This window comes from Microcebus murinus, chromosome 8, assembly GCF_040939455.1.
Source record: "Microcebus murinus isolate Inina chromosome 8, M.murinus_Inina_mat1.0, whole genome shotgun sequence".
Classification (NCBI taxonomy): Eukaryota; Metazoa; Chordata; class Mammalia; order Primates; family Cheirogaleidae; genus Microcebus; species Microcebus murinus.
In genome coordinates, this window is record NC_134111.1 from 70,243,231 (window position 1) to 70,268,284 (window position 25,054).

The following is a 25,054-nucleotide window of genomic DNA, read 5'->3' on the forward strand; positions in this document are numbered from 1 at the left end:
CAATTAAAGTCACGCAGTTAAAGCTTTGGTTAACCTGGAAAATTCACATAAGAGAGCAGCACCAATAATATTAGACAAATTAGGTGTCACTGCATTTAAATTCCTAGAAATGTGCAGCTTAAATAAACTTCTGGGTTCCATATTTGGCGTTATAAACCATATGGTGTTTGGAAAGATCTTTTCCTTCTGGCATCGCTGGGTTGGGATTGGCATTATAACGGTCCTAGAAAAACAAACCTTCACATTCCACAATTTTGACAAATTTTAGGTGAGCACTTGAACAGCTGCAAAACGCAATGAGTCAAAGTTTCCAAAGCCCCTTTCTCTCTGTACTTGAAAAGACATGTAAATGTGCTTGGAATGAGGAAAAGTGTGGAAAGTTTACCAGGTTCCTAGGCATTCTGAAGGAAGATCATTAAAATTTATTATTGTTGTAATTTTCACGATGTTATTCTCACACCACTAAGAGGGGTGAAATTCTAGCCACAAGGAGGAGGATCAGATCACTTTTAAAAATCTGTTTGAAATGCTGCTTTCACAAAACCGTCAGGAATACTGGTAGAAGGAGAAGCTATTTTATACAAAGAAATGGAAGATTCCTCCACAGGGGAAATGAGGATATCTAGTCCTTCCCTTGGCTCATGTGGAACTAGTTACAGTTACTTCCACTGATATCAGGCTGAACATCCCAATTTCAAGATCAAACAAAGCCCACTGAAACAGAAAGCCAAAAATATGGAGATCATTCTTCCTGAAAATTAAAGCCACCACAAACACTGCTAGCAATTTAGATATATTTGGGTTACACGTGTCTTTGGAAAATGTTTAACTCTAAGTTTCCAGATACATTTGTTTTTTTTATTGCCACCAAAGATTACTCATGTGCATTTGTGATGCTAAATGAAGAAGCATGTTTTGTCAGTATTTAGAATGCTCATATAGTCTCCAAGAATGTTCAGTGGTCTTCAAGAGCATGCCTTTGCAGGGCTCCAAAGAGACAGAATCTGGTGATCTCCCTTTCCTTGGGGAGGGTGAGCCACAGAAAAGGCCTGGAAAGAAGAGCCTAGACTAGCACAAGCAATAATCCACACGGCTCCATTTCCTTGACCATAAACATCAGGTAAAGGACAATCCATTTTAAACTTCAGCACAGGTTTTACCAAGATAAAGACCAGTCAGGATGATTAAATATCTAAGCAGCCAGCTCTGCAAATCAGGAAGAAATAGATTCAATTATTCCAAGTATTAACAGTTCAAATAAGGACAAACCATGCTTCTTGGAATCAAATTTCCAGAAAGAAAGAAAAAAGGGATAAATTAATGTTTATTATCTACTCATTATGTTCCAGGCACCAGGCAAGGTGTTTTCTCAAAAATAACTGTGAGAAATGGGGTGATTATTATTATTATGCCCATTTTACAGAAGAAGAAATTCAGGTTCAGGGAAGGCGGTAAATTGCCCAAAGTCCCACAGTTGCTAAATGATTGAGGCCAGCTGGGAATTCTATCCATTTCCCCCTACACCTTTAAACTTACCTGTAGTATCCTATACTTATTTCCTCCCAGCCTATGTCATCAAAATAGTTGTCCCTACATTATTCGAAAGCTGGCTGTGCTGCTGCCTCCACTGTCCAGCCTTCCCACGGTCCTGTGCCGTGTTGACCACGGCTTCTTTGTCGCATTCCACCCACCACTCTCCTTCCTCCCACATCCCGTGACATCTGCATACACATGTTCAGTCTTCCCCACCTCAAATCCCTTCCTACCTCTTCTTCCTCTAACTTTTGTCCTATTTTGTCTTTTTTTCACCTCCACACTTTATGAAAAAAGCATTCACCACTCCTGGACTCTACCTTACACCCTGGATCCTTCTGTAACTGGTGACAATCCAGTGTATGACCTATCACTTCATGGGACCCGCTTTGGCAAAGCCCATTTATAACTTCATGATATTCACATCTAATGGCCTGTTTTCAGACTCATCCTTTCCGAACCCTTTGAGCATCTGGCCCTGTTAACCACTCCTCCTCAAAACCTGGCTCTCCTGAAAAGACTCCCTGGTTCTATTCCAAGATCCACTGGCTTTCTTTCTTTCACTTGCTCCTCTGCCTCAGACCATCCCTTAAATATTGGGGTTCCTCATGTCATCACCCTCTGTTTTCTCATCTTTTCACTGACTTGTCCTCCCTAGCTCTTCTAAGCTACACTCTGGGTTTAAACTGCCACCAGTATACTGATTTTCTAGCTGTCAACCTCTCCTGAGCTCTATGACTATCTTTTCCAGTTGTTTTTGGGTATCTCTAATTGATGGCTCAAAGATTTCATGCCAAATATGTCCAAAATCAAACTCATTTAAACTCTCCTCTTCAGTCTAAACCTTTTCTGTTCTTGGTGGATGGTGCTACCATCTGCCTGTTAGTTTAGGTGGTGAGGACCTTCAAATCTGCCTTGATTTTTCTCTACCTCAACTTAAGAGTGTTAATGTCTCTATATCCTACACATCCCTTCAGTTAATTCCCTCGTTTCCCTCTCCACTGCCATTGTCTAATCCAGCCTTGTACCCTGTCACTCAGGCTAACACAACAGCCCCCCAACAATCTCTCTCACTCCGGTCTCTTGTCTTCTAATCCATCCTCCCTATTGCTACCAACCGGATCTTCGAAAAACAGGATATTATTGGTATTCTCATTTATAAATTATCTTTGGTTTCACACAGACTACAAGGGAAGGCTTCAAAGACAAACCAGCACTAGCCTACCTTTCCAACCTGAGCTCTGAGAACTTCTCTTCATATGTCTCTATTAATTCCCCTGAACAGCTTTCATGTTTCTGAGGCATAGGTTCTGCTACCCCTTTGACTAGAATGACCTTCTTTCCTTGGTTCACCTGGTAAACTCCTAGTCATCATCCTTCCAGGCTCCACTTCATACCTGTTATCTTCACCTTGACCCAAACACCCCACCCCCAGCACTGAAGGAGTAGTTGTTCCCACATCTGTGCTCCCATACATTTCTTCATTACAGGACTAACTACAGAGCTTTACAGAGTCATTTGTTGACTCACTGCCCCACCATGAATTCTTCAAAGGCAGAAAATGTATCATTCATCTTTGTAGTCCCAGGGTCTAATTCAGTGCTTGGATCATAGTTGGATGCTCAATAAATCTGTGTTGAATGAACAAATTAATAGACCTTTTCCTGTCTGCAGTATTCAATTAGGCTACAGCTTCATTATCATAGCAATATGGGGAAACACATGTTATATATCAAAGAACATAATAGAAGCTTTTTGTGACACACGTGGAGTTTAGATCTCTCTTTGAAATAGTTTTAAATTCTGATAGCTGTTAAAGTGTGAACAATACATTGCCTATATATTAAGGATAAATATAGCTGACGTTCTGTCAACATTATGACTATCTTCCTTTAAAAAACCTCATTTGCTAAGCTGCATTTTCTATCATTAATGCAACCATTCACTCCTTCATTCACACATACTTTTTTCAACAAATGTTTGAATGTACATGGTTTAGTTTATCTATCAACATGTTCTATCTACCCATCTATCTCTGTTCTTCCTATCTAATGCAATTAGTGATTACTGTAGGAAAAAATATCCAAGTCCATTAAACTGAATAATTTAAATTATATTTTATTTCTTGAAGTGTAGAGACTTTACTTTTATGGTCTATCAAATTGGTCTCTTCACTAGAACTTTTTAAAGTCAAAAAGCAACATAGTACTTTGTGCCCTAATATTTTCCAAGGTACATTAGGCACTACATAACATAATGAAAAGTAAATTCTCCATCTGAGTATGTCATACTACTAATATTTATCCTCCTATTCATCACCTCTCTGTCAAAATAAATCCCCATGGAAACAAGCCACTCTTAAGAGAAAGGAAATGCCACACACGAACCTGTGCTAACACTAACGGTGTATCCAAAGTGTTCCCTTCCTGTCCTTTATGAAGGTCAGAACATGTGACTTGAGGGCTCATTCCTTAGAAAACTCACTGTGAGCAGCAGGTAGACTCACCTGGCGAGTTCTGAGGAGATGACACGGGGGAGCCACGTGGGGACTGACAGTAGCTGGGGTGGAGTAAGGCATGTGGAGGCACATATGACATTATCTCTTCTTCAAATAAACTGGGGAAAGACAGGAAACAAAATGGGCACATTAGCCAAAAAAGTAGGGAAAAGCCTAAAGCCTGAACGTGTAAAACAGTTGGTCTCTCACCCTGACCCATTCCATCAAGACCAAGTTGACTTCCCAAAGGGAGCACCCGTCCTCTTTCCCTTGCAGGTAATTCTTGGGGCAAAAGAGCTGGCTATTGTAGCTTTTGTGAAATCCATGCTTATTTGCCAACTTCAGAGAATATGATTTCTTTTTAGCATTCTAATATGTGAGTTTGAATGTATGTATTTGTTTGAAAATTGTACCTGGGTTTTTAGACTTGGACATAAGATTCAAACACAATAGAAAATGTTTATTGAGAACCCACAAGTATGTTCTGTATCTTCATTCCAAGAAATATGCAACAGGGTCGCAGCCTTCAAAGAGCCTGGGATTTAATTGGATAATTAAAAGCAAAATAAAACAAAATACTTCCTAGATAATTACAACTGCTAAATAATTAGCTCCCTTGTTTACCCTGGCTACTGTTTTTCAATGTGAGGGTTTTGATCTTAGATTAGTTGTCATTTTTCTCCTCCATATTGAAATTTGTTTCTGATACTCTCCTAAAAGATAGTAACCAGAGACCTGAGATCTTAGAATCCTAGACTTTTCATTAAATACTATGAGAAAGAAAACTACAACTGACTTGAGCACTAAGCTCAAATATATAACCATTTGGCAAAATAGAATTAAGATAACAATAAAAGTAAAAGAACTCATGTTTTTTTAGTTAAGAGGTAGAAGGAGGTTTCTTTTTCTTCAAAGTTGGCCAAACTTAGAAACCTATTACTTGTTTTTGGAAAAAATTCAGTAGAAGTGGCAACAGTTCAATCTTGTAGAGATTTAAGGAAAGGACTCCTAAGGGTTCTAGCACTGGTTCTAAACTGAAGCAATTTTGCCCCCACCTCTCAGGAGACATTTGGCAATGTCTGAGGATATTTTTGGTTGTTGTAACTGGGGGAGGGGGTGCTATTGGCGTCTAATCGGTAGAGGTCAGGATGCTGCTAAACATCCTGCAATGCACAGGGTAGCTCTCTGCAAAAAATGACCTAGTTAGCCCCAAATGTCCACATTACTGAGGCTGAGAAACTCTGGATTATAGAAGTGCAATAACAACACCTCGGATAGGCCACTGTAGCCGAACAATTTTTATGTGATGGTTTTTCAAATCACCATTCTACTTTCAAACTGTAAGTCAGAAGGTATGGAAATAGTAGCAGTAAGTACTCTCGCCTGTAATACCAAATTAAGGCATAAGCCTTTTCAACTGTACAGGACAGTGTCAATTTGTACTCAAAAGAGATTGTAGAAACTGCAATCCAATCCCACCAAGCCCAGACAATATGAGTTTCTATGTCTCATTTGGTATCATCAGACTTTTTAATTTTACAAATCTAATATGTGAAATGGCATCTCATTATTTGAAATTGTATTTTATAATTAATAGCATCTTGGCCGGGCGCGGTGGCTCACACCTGTAATCCTAGCACTCTGGGAGGCCGAGGTGGCCGGATCGTTTGAGCTCAGGAGTTGGAGACCAGCCTGAGCAAGAGCAAGACTTCGTCTCTACTATAAATAGAAAGAAATTAATTGGCCAACTTATATATATAGAAAAAATTAGCTGGGCATGGTGGTGCATGCCTGTAGTCCCAGCTACTTGGGAGGCTGAGGCAGGAGGATTGCTTGAGCCCAGGAGTTTGAGGTTGCTGTGAGCTAGGCTGACGCCACGGCACTCACTTTAGCCTGGGCAACAAAGTGACACTCTGTCTCAAAAAAAAAAAAAAAAAAAAAATAGCATCTTTCCATGAGTTTGTTAGCTATTCATACTTCAATTTCTATGAAATGCCTTTTCATATCCTTTACTGATTTTTCTATTGAGTTCTCTTTTCTAAATTAAATGAATTTTTTATGTATCCATAACCTCTTTGTTTTAAGTGTTGTGAATATGTTCTTCCGGTTTATCTTTCTTTATGCCTTTATATGTGGCATCTTTTACTATAAAAACTTTAAAACTTTTATATAGCCAAATTTATCAATCACTTCCTATATGAGATCTGACAGAGGCATGTTTTTTACATGACTAGAATAGTGAAAGAATACATTAAATAGAATAATCAACAGCAAATTCAACAAGGTCATTTAAAAAGTCTCCCTATTTGGAAAATAATTATATATGGGTTTATTTTTAATTGAATAACATCCTCCCAGACCTATACATTCTCTACATTGCAGCTTCCTGACAATCAAGTTCATTTGTATCAGGAGTGATTTCCCTTTTTAAGAAATGGACAAAACATAAAGATAGCCACAAAGTCTTCCCCTATGTTTGCAACAAGTACACTGCTGGAGTTTACAGTCACCGATTCATATCACTCAAATCCCAAAGCAAAATAAAAAATAAAGAACTAAGATATGAATAAAACCCCTAATTTTCAATAATCATTAAATATTATTTCTTAAGCATGTACATGCAACACACTGTGCCATTTGTACTATTATTAAAATAATAAACACATTCGATCACCCAAATGAAATAAAAGTCTAAAATTAAATAAGCATATGCACTAATCATAGAACTATTACATATAAGTGAAGTTCTCACACTTCTTCAAAGGCCCATTAGCTTCAGAGAACATGCTTATTTTCTCAAACGGGGAAATGTAGCCTTGCTCTTTATATAATATATGAATGAGTTTTCAAATTTTGAATACTTTGAATTCAACCTCATAACACACAGAAACTATGCCAATTGTGGTATTTACTGAAGTATAAATATTCTAAGCTATGGTATAATAAAATATTTAAGGCTATAGCATCTAAAGATTATTTAACTAAGGACAGGCAAATGATAATCATGACTTCTATTTTTACTAATTTCAAAAGCAGAATTCTTAGTTTAAATGAAAAAAACCTCTTAGTTTTCTAGAAAAAAGCAAAAGAGTCATAACCTAGCCAGAATTTTATAACAAAATTCTGTAACTTAACTATTTTATCACCAACCAAACTATCACAGAAACATCATATCCTAATATTAATTGACCAATAGTTTTCCTGACCTCCTAGCATACTATATGCTGCTTTCAGAACTAGCTCAACAGATCATAGATTGAGTAGTGAGTTCCTTTGATCACCACTGCCACCCTGAACACTCAATAGGTCCTGTTCAGAGACAAGTGAAGTATCTATGAAAAGTGATTACATTCTTTTGAATTATGCTTCAACTACACAGTAAAGAAAAATAACTTTTCTGGCAACGATCTAGTGGGTAGTTAGAAATATAGCAACAAATATGGCAACTAGAGGTGGAGAATTGGACATGGTCAGGGTCAAGATCACCATGAATGCCAGGAAAGGGTTGTCAGCACCCAGGGGTAGGCAAAGCACTGCCGAGGGCTCATCATGGCATTCCTTTTCATTCTAATTCTATGGAGGCTGCAAAAGTGGGGGTCCAACCACTCGGTAGAGCAAAGCTTTGTTTTACTCTGGTTTGCCTTCATTTGAGGGACAATATCAAAAATGAGAAAGTCTTTTGAAAACTTGCCCGTTTCCCTTCTAAACTACTCTAAAACCATAGCTGTTGTAACCGTCAGGAAAGAAAATACAATAGGTTAGTTTTATGAAGGTCTATCAAGTTGGCAGTCAGTACCAGGAACCAAATTTCAACCTTCTGTTTTGATTTTCCAAACCTAAACTCTTAAAACCATAAAGTAAATAAATAATGTCTCAGATCAGCTAAAGGGGACAAAGCACATTTCGAAAAAAAAATTTGGAAGAAAATATAAATATGTATAGCCTCTCTTCTACACTGAACTGTGTATGCCTTATTCAGATACCCTACTGCTCCGTTCTGTGAGGGGGACATTTTATTCATTAGTCTCTAAAACCTTTCCCTTCTCCAATACCACCTCCTTTACCAGCAGGGTAAAAACAAAATTAAATAGATCTCAGAGCTAACAAATGCAATTTGAAACAAATTATCACTCAATCAGCATATAACTCTTCAACTCTATTTCTATAAGTCTTTAAGAATAAAGGAGACATTTTTTAGGTGACCATTAATGGCATATTATTTTCTAAAATGCTCCATAGTATCTGATGACAGGAGACTTTCTGCTGCAGGAGCTAGCGTTACGTACCTCAGCAACATAACAAGGTCTGCATCACTTGAGAGGCGCACCAATCCTGGAGTCCCTTCAGTTCGGATAAATTGGATCTTCTCCCTATTTAAGCAAAGAAACAGCTCAAGACATGTGGCAAACTTTTGTGACATAACTCAGTGGTAAAGCATATTTTTTATAATGATCACAACACTTTTTGGTACCCATTAAGTGGCAGCTACTACGGGATACTCTGGGAATACACAGCCGAGACAGATATGGTCTTTGCCGTAAAGGGGTACCTTGTGAACATCAACATCTTCCAGTTCTAAAAATGGTAAAATTTTTTTTTATTGCTTTATTTTGCTGCCCAAGTACTACTATAGGTAGTATACCATCCAACCAATAAAACTCAGTCTCTGCTTTGAGTCAAAGCTGATTGTGGGGCCTGAATCTAAGTAAAGTCTTAGGCTGATCCCCTGCTATTCCAAAAATAGATCATGTCGGGATAGTTATCTATTTTCCTGGGGGTATACCTTTGAGTTTTGAGTGATGAGCTCATTCCTAATTGGAAGTAGATGGTATCTATGCATTACATATTCAATATGAAAGCATATAGCTTTTTTAAATAAGAGAAAACTTGAAATACTTTTAGCAATTGCAGTTAGTGAAATAGATTCTGTGCATACCTGTGTAAATGTATATGTATATATATACATCAAACACAACAATGTGAGTTATTTATACAATTATTTTATCATGTGATAACACCAGTTTTTTCTTTTTGTTTGGTACATCATCTTCATGTTACTATTTCCAATTTGTTCATCTACTCTTAAGTATTTACCACATTTTCCTTTTTGTCTTTTACTGCCAGTAGCTAACTAGTATCAAAAAAAAAAAAAAGACTATTAAGAAATAAGTGGTGGACATGTATGTAAAGAAATTGGTCAGAAGGCCAGCCTCTCCGCTTAAATTTATTTCAGCTTGAAGGCTTGAACCAGACAGAAATCGTATGTCTGAAGCACGTGATGGAAACCAAGGCCCATTATCTGATACATGGTTTTTGATAAAAGATATAAACATTGGTTGAAAAAAAGCTAAATTAGAAAAAAGTTATCATGGAGAAAACTGAGTAATAACCAAAGAAGTACCCTTATAAGGGTCGGTAACAATATGCTTTGATCTTAAAAAATCAAAAGCTAGCTCCAACAAATATGCAGTTTATCTCCATGATCTATCACCACAATGAATCCAGGCAAACAGAGCAAAACTGAGGAACAAATTGGCTAAGTACTCTCCTCTACTTCCTCAACTGGAGCTATACAGAACAGGCTGAGTGATGGTGAAGATATCATGCTCCAGATTGTGGCCTGTAGGTTTCCTGTGAATAAGAAAAACATCATAGCTTCTTGAGTCACAAGGATGACAGGGTGAGGAAAGGAAAGGGGGAAGGCAGCAGAGGACATATGCCAACTGGTAAGCTATTCATCACTTTCCAGATATTAAACTACCAGGCAGTGAAGGCAACTGGTCTGATTTTTCAGGTGACAACATACCAGAGGGCAGGCTGGGACTAGTTTTCTGCTGGGCCAACTGACTTATCACAATGACAAGCTATGGGTCATATGCTTCCAGGAATCAGACACTGTAATATGTCATCTGATGTACAGCACACCACTAAGTACTTTATTATACTGATATTGACTTATTCTTTCAGCAAACACTTTCTGGGGGCCTACTATGTGCCACGCATGGTATCACACACTGGGAATCCAATAGGAATTAAGACAAAAGTCCTTTTGGAGGAATTAATGGTATAGTGGAAAAGAGAAAGGCAATAAGGAATTCTAATATTATTATTTGAAAATATTTAAATTCTTCTGTTCACTTAACGGAACTCTGCCTAGGCCTTATACCTGCTCCTAGCCTAGACAGTCCTTTACAAAGTCCTTTCATGTAGAAACAAAGAAGATATTAGTTTACTGACAAGAGAGCAGATCAAGGCTGAGGAAGAGAGAGAGGAGAAGTCAGCAGACATCCTCGGAAATGTCACCAACCTTTTCTAAGAAAAAAAGGAACAGCTTCTTGGTTATCAGAGACTTGCCCAAGGTTCTATAGACAAGTGTTTCTCAAACTGGTGTCCTTGTTTACTAGAAATCTATAGAAATAAGCTAGAGTTCTGCAAGAATTTTTAAATTTTATGTTTTCACTTTGATGATCAAAGCTAAATAATGGGCCAGGCACAGTGGCTCACGCCTGTAATCCTAGTACTCTGGGAGGCCGAGGAAGGAGGATCGATTGAGCTCAGGAGTTTGAAACCATCCTGATCAAGAGCGAGACCCCATCTCTACTATAAATAGAAAGAAATTAGCCAAAAAACTAAAGATATATAGAAAAAATTAGCCAGGCATGGTAGTACATGCCTGTAGTCCCAGCTACTTGGGAGGCTGAGGCAGGAGGATTGCTGGAGCCCAGGAGTTTGAGGTTACTGTGAGCCAGGCTTATGCATTCTAGCCCAGGCAACAGAGGGAGACTCTGTTTTATTCTCTGCCATGTTTTTATTTTTGTATAGTATTTGAAGATACACTATTAAATAAACTGGCTTCTCAAAACAATGAATCAGTGGATAAAAGTAAGCTTTTTGTTAAGAAGGAAAATGATGATTGTAATAATGCCAGGGATACATGTGATAGACCATTAGATGCAAAATCAAAAGAGTCAAGTCAAACACAAGTGACACAAAAAGCACAAATATATTTTTCTACTGACAAAGGTCTCAATATTGGTGATTTGGCTTCTGAAAAGCAAAACCCTCTTACACTGATGTCAACAATTCAAACGTTATTAATTTTTTTCATTTTTATTTAATTTGTATATCATTTGGTTTTATAGTTTATAAAACTTGTAGGCATAAGAAGTTTATACATACTTTATATTTGTACACATTTAAGTTTATTTAAAATAAAAGTGGTTAAAGTCAACATAATAGGTATGTAATATTTCTTTTCCTTTTAGGAATGGAAAATAACAGAGGTGACTCCTACCAATTCCCATGAGTCCACTCAGTTTGGAATAAACAAAACAAGTTTGAGAATGTTGTTAAAGATACATCTGATCTTGAATATAGGAATGTTTGAAAATTTTAATATATTTATTCAAGTTTATTTTATTAATTTATAGAGTTAGAAGGAATCTGTGGCAGTCTTCTAATTCCTTTCCTTACTGCCACCTCCTTAATAAAGAAATTCTATTGAATCTTACTGGTTTATAATGAAGATTAAGGTTAGACTCAAATAACATATTATCATTTGACCCTGTTGTGTCAACAGGGTCAAATGATAATATTGACCTGTTGGGTCAAGCATGGGTATGTTTCCTTCTCTGTGCCCTGTGAGAGTACATTCTAGCACTTTCACCATTGCACCTTCTCCCCTGGCCAGTGAGGTACAACTTAAATTCCTTTTGAAACATGAATTTCTTGAGGACAAAGCCCTCCTCCTTTATCTATGTATTCTCAGAGTACCAGGCAGCAAGCTGCGGACACAATGAGTGCTTAGTAAAATGCAAACCAGGCACATGATCAATTAGGGCCAAAAATAACAGATTTGGCTCCTGACAATTCCTCTAAGAATACAATCAATGTTTGGAATAAACAATCTTGTTGTTATTTTTTGTGGAGGCAGAGAAATAAAGAGAATTAGAAAGCTGATAGCAGATTATTTACAGAATCTACTGTAGGAAGGTACAAAGGGCAGGTAAAGGGCAACCTCTTACCATGAAAACTCACAACTGTTAAAACAAGATGCTAAACTGTACAGTGACAACCTCAGGAAAAAGTCTCCGGCTATTGCTGGCTCTCAGACGCTCATGACATTTACGCCTTTGCAACCACTTCCTCCAGGGCACAGAATCACCCCAGAAGAGCAACACTAGCAGAAGATCATTTGAGGACAATGAACAGTCTCGAGACTGAATTCCCACAGAAAACATTCTCACTGAAACCACTCAACATTTTGGTGAAGTTAAAGAAGGGCACGTGTTCAGAAACAACCCGAACCAGCAATACTCTCAACCGCAGAACTCTAGATTACAGACTCTGCACATCCGGATTCCTGTAGATACTGTTCGGCAGCACATTCACAAATACATTGTTTTAAAAAACTATCTTCAGGCAGTTCTAGAGAAGTACCCTTGACTTCCCTAATGGTAAAATGTCAAGAAAGGAAAATCAGCACTGATCATTCACACTCTTTATTACAGTCATAGGGTACTGTCTGCCGTGACACATAGAACCAAGCAGGAGGAAGTTTAATTTTCTTTTTATCTCCCTTTATATAGGTTAGATTTGGAAATTTAAGTCCATTACAGGAATGTGATTCTTATGGCCAAGTAAAAGTGAAATGAATTAGCAACATGATTAAGGGTAAAATTTGCCATAAATGGATATAAATTATCTCTATGGTAAGAACTTAGAGACCTACTGAACTCTCTTTGCTTGTATCTTCTTAAAATAAGCATAATTATAGAACGTAAATGAAATGCTCAGTCTGGAGTCTACTATATGGTAAGCACTCAATAATTTTAAGCTATTGAGCACATTATTAGATAGGCCCCATAATTATTTATGCCTTTTTCAACAGACAGTATGATCTATTGAAAAGAGAGCCTAACTAGATTTCTGGTGACCCACTCCTTTTTCTGCTACTGTTGTTGGCAAGTTGTTCTAAATCAACTTGCCAACAACATATTATTAATATAGAAGGAATGGTTATTTTTGTTTGCTTTGTAAGAAATGTGTCTGATTCACTAATAACCAGGCAGTTTGTTTAAATATATGTTAAAAATAAAATTTCATTAAAACCATTTTGTGCTATCATAATAATTCATTGCTCTCTATGATTTTAGAGATGGGTTTATTATTCTTTTGGGTTTGGGGAAGGCATTGGGACTAGATTCAATACTGATATTTTGCTTTGGTCCACAGAGAGTCCATGTCTAATGGGCTACTGATGAAGGATGATATTTTCCCGAAGTGTCTTTTTTTTTTTTTTTTTTTTTTTTGAGACAGAGTCTCATTCTGTTGCCCGGGGTTGAGTGCCGTGGCATCAGCCTAGCTCACAGCAATCTCAAACTCTTGGGCTCAAGCAATCCTTCAGCCTCAGCCTCCGGAGTAGCTGAGACTACAGGCATACACCACCATGCCTGGGTAATTTTTTTCTATATATTTTTACTTGGCCAATTAATTTCTTTCTACTCTCTTGCTCAGGCTGGTTTCCAACTCCTGACCTTGAGTAATCCTCCCTCCTCAGCCTCCCAGAGTGCTAGGATTACAGGCATGAGCCACTGTGCCTGGCCTTGAACTGTCTTCTTGATAAAATGGAACAGAATATAGCAAAAATCAACAGTGAAACAGATATACCTAAAACATGGTTATTCCTTACATGAGAAAATGGTTTTGAAAACCACGATTGAACCATTTATTAGCAAGAAAACACAATATTTTGGAGAAATATCCAGTGGATGAATGTATTTTTAATTTGAGGAATCTTTCAAAGTTATAGTAAGGAACTATATTTATGGTAAAACACTTTAACAAATATCTGGATTTGATACTTTAAAAAGAATCTAAACTAATTTTCGCTTCTAGAGTTCTTCCTTTGGGCCTTTTTAACCTTAGGTGTTTGTTCAATTGTTTTAAAGTTAATAGGTATGAAATTCCATGCATGGAAAATGTGAAAATTAGACATATACATGATGAATATGTCCAAAGCCCATACAAATCTATAAATTAACACAGCTACTCAAATAAAACTTGAGTAACAATTATTCCTTTTGCAGAAGTCATAGAATAGCTGACAGGTTCTAAGAATCTGTGTTCCTTCCTATCTTAAGAATAAAATCCCAAGCTTCTCATTAGACCAATAAGATAATTAGCTTGTTGGGAAGATCTTTTAATGTACCTTTGGATGGCTTCTGAAATGGTATCTCAATGACACTGCCCTGCTATTTTGGCCCTCAGTAATTTCTGCTGAACCTTGAGCCAGAAGGCTTAGTCCTCTGTCTAGCCATAGAATAGTCAAGGCTGATTTCCTTGCATATGTGTAAAAGATTTTAAAGTTTCCTGTGGAAACAGTGTGAAAATGACACTAAAAAGCCCTTTACACAGAACTTAAATTATGGAATCAAAGGACACTAGTTGCATTTTAATTATATCCACAGAATCACATGGTTCCATTTACATGTATACCAATCTCAGGGACAGTGCTTTACAGAATTACAGTAACTTTAGGAGTAAATTACTTTAAACTGAGTCATCGTGATGTAATAAAGGAGTAAAGGGCAGACTACGAATATAAGATTAACTTAAGTTTATTGTATGCTTACTATGCTTATATAGTACCAAGTGCTTTACATACACTATCTCATTTAATCTTCAAAAGGACCCTGCAAGTTAGAAATTCCTATCCCCATTTTACAGATGAGGATAACAACTTGGAGGTTGTGAGATGTCTCATTCAGTCACCTGGTGAGTAACTGCAGAGCCAGAATTCAAATCTAGGTCTCTCTGACCCAAACCTGAACTCTTAAGATCTATACTCAACTATTTTCTAAGAGCTATTACTGCTGACCTCGCAATGAGAGACAGAGTCTTCTCTTAGGACTTCCCAGGACCATTACTGTATGGTGTGGATAAATTATTGTAATCAAGTGTCTTAAAGAATTCGGTTATTATCCCTATGTACATGGTCCATAGGAAAATGATAGTCCCAGTCTAAATTTTATGTTATTAATTTGGTACAGCAAAGATCAGAAGCTTGTCATGTTGTTCCAGACATCTGAGTGAGCAGTAAACAAATTAGAAGAGGACTAAGGGAGAGAGCTAGGCAAGTCTTAACAGGAAAATGCACAAGGATTAGGAGAAGCAAATTCATGCTATTTTGACCAAGTAATTCAGATGTTAACTGAGATTAACATTTCCAGTCTAATATTAAATGTAGAAAAATTCATTTGCCACAAAGATGGATAACAAATAGGTTAGAAATTTTGACACTTTAACTTTTTATTTCATAAAATCCTGTATTGTTTGATAATTTAAAAATGGGCAATTATTTTTAAAATAAAAGAACTAAGAGTAAAATTAAAGTATAACAAAAACCTCGGGCTCTTAAAATAGGATGATGGAAAGGAATAGAAGGTCCAAGTCTGCATTTGCTTCTAGTCTTGTGAATCCTGAGACACATATCAATTTGCCTTTTGTGGCCCACAATTTCTTGACTTCCAAGTTATTGATTTACTAATAACATAAAACATGGAATGGTCTGATTTACCCAGAATGAAAAACTATCACAGGTCATGTCCTCATGGCAAGAGAATTTGATATAAGAAGCACCCAAGAAGGAGTCGGCCCAGTGCCCAAACTGATAACCACTGATGTGTGGGGAAAACTGGGCTAGCAGGGAACAGATTTACTGGCTGGACATGATGACCACATACATGGGGGAAATTCTCAACTCTTAACTCATGTTTATAGCCTTTCTCATCATATATGTTGTACAAACACCAATACTAAAAATTGTATTGAATTTATATGTGTTATATTCATCTATAAAATATTATTAAAAGGTTGTTTTTTTTAGGAGTATATATATATATTTTTCAGTTTTATTTTATTTTGGCATATTATGGGGGAACAGATTTTAAGGTTTCAATAAATGCCCTTTCCTCCCTCCCCCCACAAGTCTGAGTTTCCAGCACGACCATCCCCCAGATGGTGCACATCTCACTCATTATGTATGTAAATACCCGCCCCCTCCCCCTCCCCCTGCCCAATACCCTATTACTGTAGTACCTATGTGTCTGTCCACTTAGGTGCTACTCAGTTAATACCAGTTTGCTGGTGAGTATATGTGGTGCTTGTTTTTCCATTCTTGGGATACTTCACTTAGTAGTATGGGTTCCAGCTCTAACCAGGAAAATATAAGATGTGCTATATCACCGTTGTTTCTTAGAGCTGAATAGTACTCCATGGTATACATATATAAAAGGTTGTTTTTTAATGAGTATATTTATATTTGAATCAAATTTTAGAATATTTTATTTCAGCTTTTATTTTAATGTCACAGCATACAAGCATCTCAGTATGATTACCATCTTTCAACGAGAACCAGTAGTAGGATAAAATAATCCAATGGGGACAGTACCCATTTGACAGATTTGGATTTTTCTAACCAGGGAAATAAATCTCTTTTGAGATTAAAAACAAAATAAAAAAGAGGGCAATAACTTGGTACCATTCACATTCGCATGCTAGATGAAGTTATAGGGAGCAGTGATTTAAATGCAGCAGTTGAAAGTGAAAGCCACATCCCACTGCACAGACAACCACAGCCATTCTATAGGAAAAGACACACAAGTGGAGTCTCAGAAAAGAGAAAGCTGTATATGGATACAAACGAAACAAGCTGCTTGCTATCTTCTGGTTTATGAGGAATCATAAGCAAAACAAGAGAAACACAAAGTAAAGAGGTGTATCTGCTTGACTATTCCAAGGGCTACCACTTCCTCATTATAGTGAAGGAAAAATAAGAAGGAATATTTCTTTTAAGTGGCTATGCCATGGATGAAGAAGAGCACATATAGAGCTATATATAGTGGTATTGGGAACTCTTGCTCTAGGTATGAATATAAGGTCCACGGCTACCTCTGGCACATAGATTAGCCAATGGCTCTATATCATGCATAAATCTGTTACTAAAAATATCACTGAAGTAAGATTAAAGAACCTCAGCTGATTCACCATCCCTGTGTTTATGGGAATGCAGTTTTTAACTAAATGAAACAGAATTTTCTCTTAGATTTACAACTTCTCCTTTATAATGTTATGATAAGCAAAATGCTTAACTACCAAAAACTTAAAAAAAAAATGAAAGTACAGAATGAGTAAGAGAAATGGCATTATCTCATTGATTTAAGTTCCTGCTTTCTTCTACTTGCCATAACTGCATCCGCTTCCCATGGTCAAATTCTGTAAAGAGTTTTTAAAAAGTATAAATAGATGGAAACATATTTCAAAGCCTACCAAATAATTTCTTAATGATGGAGTACCATGTGAGATCTATGTTAGAAGAAAGATTGCGCTTAACTGAGGACACTGTCAATAAAAACCAGAAATCTTCAACAATCTTTAGAGTAGAGACTTTTAAGACTCTAAAAAGCAGAAAGAAAACAGAAACAAAACTGGAAGCTACCAACCGGGGCCTGCAGCTTCTCCCTCTGTTAAGGTTTTGTCAAGTCATTAAAAAATAATGATAGATGCCCTGTTCAGGTAGATTAAATCATCTAATGGTGGAGATTCAAAGATATATTAATTGCTTTAAGTAATAATGTGGAGTGCAGAGAAAAAGTAAAAAACTTCTAGAGTTTCCTCTTTCTTGTTCTTTTATGGGGGGGATGGGGCACATTAGGAGGAACAGACATTGACTAGAAGTGTGTGTGTGTGTGAGATGGCTGGAAGTGGCACAAGAGAGAGAAAATACAGTTCTCCATACTTTGTGATTAGCAAAAGGGTAGGAATTTATTTTGTTTGTCTGTTTATTTGTCTTGCTTTGAGGTCTAGAATCTCCAAAATCTCTAATTAGACCACTGAAGAACTCATTCTGCAATTTTATTAACTAAAACTTCTTACATAAGATTCTCTAGAGGATCATGGATTACTGAGTGGGTGCCATAATAAACATACAAAATACTCACTTGTATAATTTTTATAATTTTTGTGTGATTGAGAACAGAATGCTTATGTTGGTGAAAGCACTAACACTTGAGTTAGATGTTAATCATGTGAAACCAGGATTTCTGTATAAGCAACGTTTGTAGTGTCATGCTTGAAATTTTGTATAGCTTCAGCCTTTAAAAACTTTAGAAGGTAATGAAAATTTTAAAGACATGACACTGAGAATATCACAAGAATATTTGGTAATTTGTTTTCAAATCATCAACTATATGTATTAATATATATATGCATTTACATTTGCTATATCCAAAGTGCTAATTCTAGATATTTGAGCAGTAACGAGAATAATGATGAGTTAGATAAAATTTGCAAGGATCTTATAACATAATTGGAAAATAAAGCATAAGGGCCTGAAAAGTCAAATTATAGCACAAAAGTCAAATAGTTACAAGAGTACAAAGGACAATGTGATTACATAATTAATCATCACATTAGTGCCATGCCATCAGAATTATATGGAAAGGTTTTTTAAAAACTAATGTCTGGGCTCTACACCAGATCTCTTGAATTAAATTTCTGGGAAGGGTGTGGGAGGATAGGGAGTCTAAATTCAGAGATGGGAGAGAAGTTGGAGGAGGCGAGATTTGGCATTTTGTTTTTTATAAAGTCCCCCAGGTGATCCTGATGAAAACAGTTTGGCATAACAAAGTGGATCAGTATTTGAGTGTCACTGCTGTGGGCCAGGATGGTACCATTGTGCAAATATACTTCTACTAGTAAAGGTGACATAGAGACCAACTGGGCTTTGGGTTAAGTAAGATTTTCAGGAGAAACTCTCCTTTTTCCAGCCCCACAGTGAGATTGGGAACTACTAGGCTAGATCATGAGAGTGAGAGTCCACAGTGGAGTCAAAAGATTTCAAGGAGGGGGAGCTTGCACTGGGTTTTAAGAGAAAAATATTTCTTGTCAAACTGAGAAGAGAAAAGCTTGCCAGGGAAGAGGAACAGCATGTATTCAGGAAAGTAAAACTGGGCTTGAAGCATGACACATTGAAGAGTTGTTTAGAAGAGAGGGTTCATGCAGGGGAATGCTAGACTGTAGAGAGGATCGGATTTCCTACTCAGGTTCCACTCTGTTTTTATTATGGAAAACTGTGAATACCAAGTCTAGGACTGTACAAATCTCAATCCAATAAACTCTGTTACTTTTGTTTACTCAAGCTACACTCAAAAAGTTAATGTCTTATTAATATTATTTTCATTATAATTCACACATCTAGGATGCACTCTTGGCGTAAAATTTTGTTTCTTTTTACATATTTCTTATTTAAAGAAGGTTTTAGGTTGTTTGGTTGATCTTATTCAACTCTTATACTTAATAAAGAAAAGCCAGGACTACAATGACCTGTTTTTAATGACATAAACTATCTGTGCACAACATGCCTTTATAAAGAATGTCAGAAAGAAAGTATTTTCAAGACAATTATTGGCATTACTAAGATTTACTGGTTGGGCTTACACAATTTGAACCAATATTATGATTACCTGAGTGAGTGGTTCCTGGTAAGATCAGGTTGACGCTCCTGTAGAATTTCAAAGATATTGGGTTGACGCAGAAATGCAACAATCTTGTCATTGTAAGCTGAAAATATCAAAAGATAATTTTTTGAAAATCTGTTATTAGTTTTGTGCATAGAAATCCAAACTTTTTAAAATCTGTTTTCCGGTTAATATTCCTTATACTCAAAGTCCTAGTTTAGACATACACTGTTACCACCACTACAGACGGTGGTATACGTTCTAATTTGTGTCTAACCTGCTATATGGTGACTGCACTTAGATCTGTCAGGTGTGTCTTAAGCATTCTTATTAAACTATTTGCCATCTTTATTATCAAATGGCAAGATGAGATCGCCAACAAGGTTCTAGATCTTGATAGTTTTAAGTTTACCAAAATCAACCTCACAGAAATTACAACAGTCATAAACAGAAAACCACCTTCTCATTAAGTATCAGTCAGTCTACGAGGTAAAGAGGCAGAACCAGAGTGGACAAAATGCAATAGTTGTCATCAACAGCTATGACCAAAATGCAGAGAACAAACCATTCTCAAACTCTATGTGGAAATAAATGTCATTAAGCCACAAACAGCTCTTTACCAAACCATCTATACCAACAGCTACAACACAATCATCATTGTCACCTATGTATAAAACATGTTAAGTAGACTGTTAGACTTTAACCCTAGATTTCTTCCTATCCAGTGGTTGTCAAACTTCTTTAGTCTACACTGCATTTCATGATAGTTTTTTTTTTTTTTTTCCAGAAAAAATTTTAAAGCAAAAACAGATGAATAGAGAGCTACTATAACTGAAGATGGAGCAGGGAGCCTGGATGGCCTCCTACCAGTCTGGCTACTCCACCTGTCTAAGATTCTCCACTGACCTACTTCAATCTCATTTTAGTAACGACTCGAGTTGTTTTTTTAGGCCTATATGCCCATGTTCATTTATTTTTATTTTACTATTTTGGAAGCTCTAGCTGGATTCTATTTGTTAGAAAAAAACCTTAAGCAATGCTGTCATTGCTTGTTTATTTTGTGAGGCTGCTACAGATTCATGAACCATTTAAATTCTGTCTCAAGCCTTAAATATACATTAAGTACATGTTTGTCCAAATGCTTAACTGATAATATTGCATAATATATTGCCTTAAGAAATTATTTTCCCTTAACTTCAATAATATGATACCTTTACTCAGGAAAGGTAGAGTAATATTAGAAAAATCTCATCCTCTAGAATTTTATGAGACAGAAGCCCTTTGAGACTCAAGTCTCTAAGGTGTTATAAATATTCGTAAGAATAATGCATCAACTTCTCAATACAGGGCAACAAGTAGCAGGATGACAACAGGGAAGTATCAGCACAGTAGGCATAGTATATACTATAGCATGAAGCACAGATAAAAATTTTCAGAAAGGGGTGACATACCCACTGGCACCATGTCTTGGTACTGTGGCCTACTGACTGTATTGAACGTGCTGGATGGCCTGGGAAGAACTGGTGGTCCTGCATGTCGAGAATCCTCTCCTACCTGCAAACACAAGCATCATTTATGTTCTGCACCAAGAGCCAGACTTTTCTCTATCAGCATTTCCAACTGAGTTGTTCAAAATACTTCATGAGCATGGAGAAGCATCACCTGAGCAGAATGGACGCCAGCTGTGAAGCTGAAGCAAGGTTCTGGGTTCTCAAAAGCCTTGCTTCAGTGGCTGGAGGAGGGAAAGGTTGAGGCATCCATATCCCTAAGTGGGGCTGGGGCAGTGACTATTTACCAAGTGGAACAGAAGTAGTTCAATATGCTTATAGTTATTAAGACTTTAGCAGTTAAACAGCAGACCTCTTGATCAGGAATCACTTCTGCCTTGACAGAATACAGTCTGTGACAATACAATCAAAGGGAGGAACTCAGTGCTACAAAATGTATAGAGGCAGTGCCAGGATATTCCTACTTTGGCCAACGCAGGCCCGGGAATTCCCTGGCTCAGCAGAGGAGGGGCTGAAGAGCAGCAATCTTTGTGTGGGGTTCTTAGTTGATGTATTACCTCCTTGGGAGCAATTTTACATGCCTATTAAGCATCCAGCACAACAGCTCTTTCTGGTTTGAGCCTCCCACACCATGGAGCTAGTAGGAGCAGGTGTGGAGGAGCTAAATAGGGTTGCCCTAAACGGAATTATTTATTGTACCTAATACAGATTTAGAAACTCATACACACAGGTAGATAACCAAATATGCCCATTAATATTCTCACTGAAAAAAACTCTTAATGTTGCTTTAGCTTGTGTTTTAGCATTTTCCCCTATGTTACAGAAATCTTTTAAGACAATAGTAGGAGTAGAAGAGAAGCGGAAGAGAATGAGAAAACAAGAGGCAAAATAACATACTGTACTGGATTTATACATTGGTACATTTAAAATAGAGCTTCTACTCCCACTTACAGCAGCCATTTTATCATACTGCATCAGTTAGGTGTTTGCTAAGGATTTTTCTAAAGGCCCTAATGCTACAAATACCCTCCCCCCCCCCACTGCTTGTGTGTCCTTCAAGAATGCACTCACTCCTTCAAAGTGTCATTCAAACAACCCCTCCTCCACAAAGCCTTCCCTTCCCTTCAAGCTGGAGTTAAATGACACCTCCTCTGAGCCCCCATAGTTCGGAGTGATGTATATTTCTAAAGGAGTTGCCATTGTGAACAGTTCATATCATTTGTCAATTATACCTCAACAAGGCTGGAAAGAAAGAAAAAGGAAAAAAGTCATGTTTACCTAAAAAAGTTATTAAAGTATACTTTTCTTTTCAAACTACTAAAAAAACTGTTTATAAAGCTTTTTTCACTCTTATTTTTACTCATTTGTTACATGGCTCCACATTTTCTCTTATTAAGAACACAGGAGGCCGGGCGTGGTGGCTCATGCCTGTAATCCTAGCACTCTGGGAGGCCAAGGCGGGCGGATTGCTCAAGGTCAGGAGTTCAAAACCAGCCTGAGCGAGACCCCCGTCTCTACCATAAAAATAGAAAGAAATTAATTGGCCAACTAATATATATATATATATCAGCTGGGCATGGTGGCTCGTGCCTGTAGTCTCAGCTACTTGGGAGGCTGAGGCAGGAGGATCGCTTGAGCCCAGGAGTTTGAGGTTGCTGTGAGCTAGGCTGACGCCATGGCACTCACTCTAGCCTAAGCAAGAAAGCGAGACTCTGTCTCAAAAAAAAAAAAAAAAAAGAAAACACAGGAAATGTGTTATTTGTTTGTATCCCTCAAAATACCAACCACTACGTTTCTACGTTATAGTAGGTGTTTGGTAAATGTTAACTTGTTTGATGGAAGAGATACCAATACTTCTACTGACTGGGATATCTCCTGAATGAGACTAGATGGTGGCTGGAAAGACCCAAGAAAATCTCACCCTGTTTCTCTTGAGTTATTGACTTAGAGGAATGAATTCAGACACTTTCTGGGGAGATTCAATCATTAACTACACATTGTTTGTCAGAGAAATTATCATTTCAACACATCAAAATATCCTTCCTGTCAGAATGTTGCCATGTATCTCCATTTCCCAGGAAAGTCAAAGGTCTTCTCCAGGAGACCTCACTCACTTGAAGCCAGACCATCAGGCAGTGGGCAATCCATCTGAGGGGCTGTGCTTCAGTATATGCACGCCCAACAGCTGGGTCAGAAAGGACATTACCCTGGAAGGTTTCACAATGCTGTAGTCGATGCTGAGTCTATGTGGGGTTCTCTCTCCTCCACTGCTCAGTTTCCATCAACAGGAGGAGAGGTCTTAATGTGGCCCTTAGGGCCCCTCTCCCACAACATGTTACTACCAGAACATGAAAATAATTCCAAGTTCTAAGGTTAAAGGAAAATGCAAGTGTAACTATCAGTCTCATGCATGTTTACCCAGAAAATAGTCCTGACCTGATCCAACATCAGCTTCATATTATGAAGTCAGGTACGACAAAAAATGGCTAAAGTTCATTGGCCATGTGATAAAGTCAGATAGGGACCTAATTATGCTACAGATCACACATAAGGTCCAAAGGTCTGTTTTGCTTTTAAGATGAATGCTGTTAGCATCATCCAGTTCAACACCAGTGGTTTACATGACAGCAAGCTAAAGATTTATTAGCTACTCATAAAACATAAATATTTTCATGCATACCTCATCCTGCAATAGATTTATATATCATTTTTATATGAGCTTCTCATATATATTCTTCTATTTCTGCACTTACAACCAGCAAACACATGCTACATTAGACCAAGCACGTAAATCACGAGGGGAGATTCCAAGAGTGGAATTTTGATGAATCAAATCCAGTTATTTATTGCATTCATAATTTTTTCTTATAATAGAGGCTACAGAAATATTTGACCTACAATATAATATTGAAAATATGATATGCACATGGACATAGAAAAGGCATGCAGGAAATAATTCTATTTGTCTAAGAGAATTTTTGGAAACAATGTACATCAAGCAATGACATACACTCAAACCACAGACCCAAATTTAGGAGAAGAAAACTTGACCTAAAACATTCCTTTTATTTATTTAATCTGCTAAAGGAAAAAGTGAAACAAGAGATTTATTTTGGGGGTTAGGATATTAGAGGGCCCTCATGTGGTTACCATAGGCCACTGCAAACTGGCCAAGTAGAGCACAACAATTTTCAGACATTCTTACTTAGTTCAGCCCATTTTCTCTAGGCACTTAGAGTGAGTGCATAAACCAACTCTCTCAGCTGCACCTTAATTTTAAAGAATATTAGGGAAGATTCCACAACTCCACAGCCTTGGGCAAAAATTTTAATGTAATCCAGAAAAAAATCAATTAAGAAATTCTTCCCTATATTTAACCAAATTTTCACCCTCTAAAAGTTACATTCATTTCTCTATCATTGGGTGTGCAAAAGGGCTTATCATCTTCTCTTGAACATTTTATAAACAGTACATTGTCAATCCCTTCTCATCTTCCTCTGAGTTAAAAAAAATCTTTAATTTCTTCACTCTTTCCTCATATGCCCTACTTTTTAAATTTGCAATTTAGGCTGTTTGTATTTCCAGAGAAGCCCTGTCAACAGTCCAAAGCTTTTCAGCCTCCAAATGATAGTCTCCAAGTAAAACTTGAAGGAAAAAAAAAGAAAAGAAAGGAAATAATAAAAAACCAACCCAATTCCACAAACCACCACATCCTAGTGGCTTCTACCATCAGTCCCTAGAACATGAGACTCACCTCACCCGCGCTGTGGCTGCGTTGCCTCGTCAGGTGCTGCCGATGAACCAGCGCGCTCGTGGGTCTGCTGCTCTGGAGGGGCAGCCGGGGGTCGATGAAGGTGGTGGTGCGGGAGTTGTGGTCGACAAAGAATGCCTAGGACACAATCCACTGAATCAATTGTCAATACATGCCACCTACATGTCTTAGTGGACCCGTAACATCACACCGTCAGGATAAGATCCCCTTCCAGGTCATGATCTTA

The 25,054-nt window shown here is 37.4% G+C and overlaps 1 protein-coding gene across 3 annotated transcripts in view; it reads right to left on the bottom strand.

The window, feature by feature from the left end:
- Positions 1-25,054, bottom strand: part of HECW2 (HECT, C2 and WW domain containing E3 ubiquitin protein ligase 2) — a 343,662-nt gene that overhangs the window by 47,671 nt on the left and 270,937 nt on the right. For all 3 annotated transcript variants that reach the window (XM_012776959.2, XM_012776958.3, XM_012776962.3), the window contains 5 exons: positions 24,811-24,945; positions 21,000-21,102; positions 19,555-19,651; positions 8,317-8,400; positions 4,040-4,149 (listed from right to left, as the gene is read on the bottom strand). In XM_012776959.2, coding sequence (XP_012632413.2) covers positions 4,040-4,149; positions 8,317-8,400; positions 19,555-19,651; positions 21,000-21,102; positions 24,811-24,945 — 529 coding nt within the window. The remainder of the gene's footprint in view (positions 1-4,039; positions 4,150-8,316; positions 8,401-19,554; positions 19,652-20,999; positions 21,103-24,810; positions 24,946-25,054) is intronic.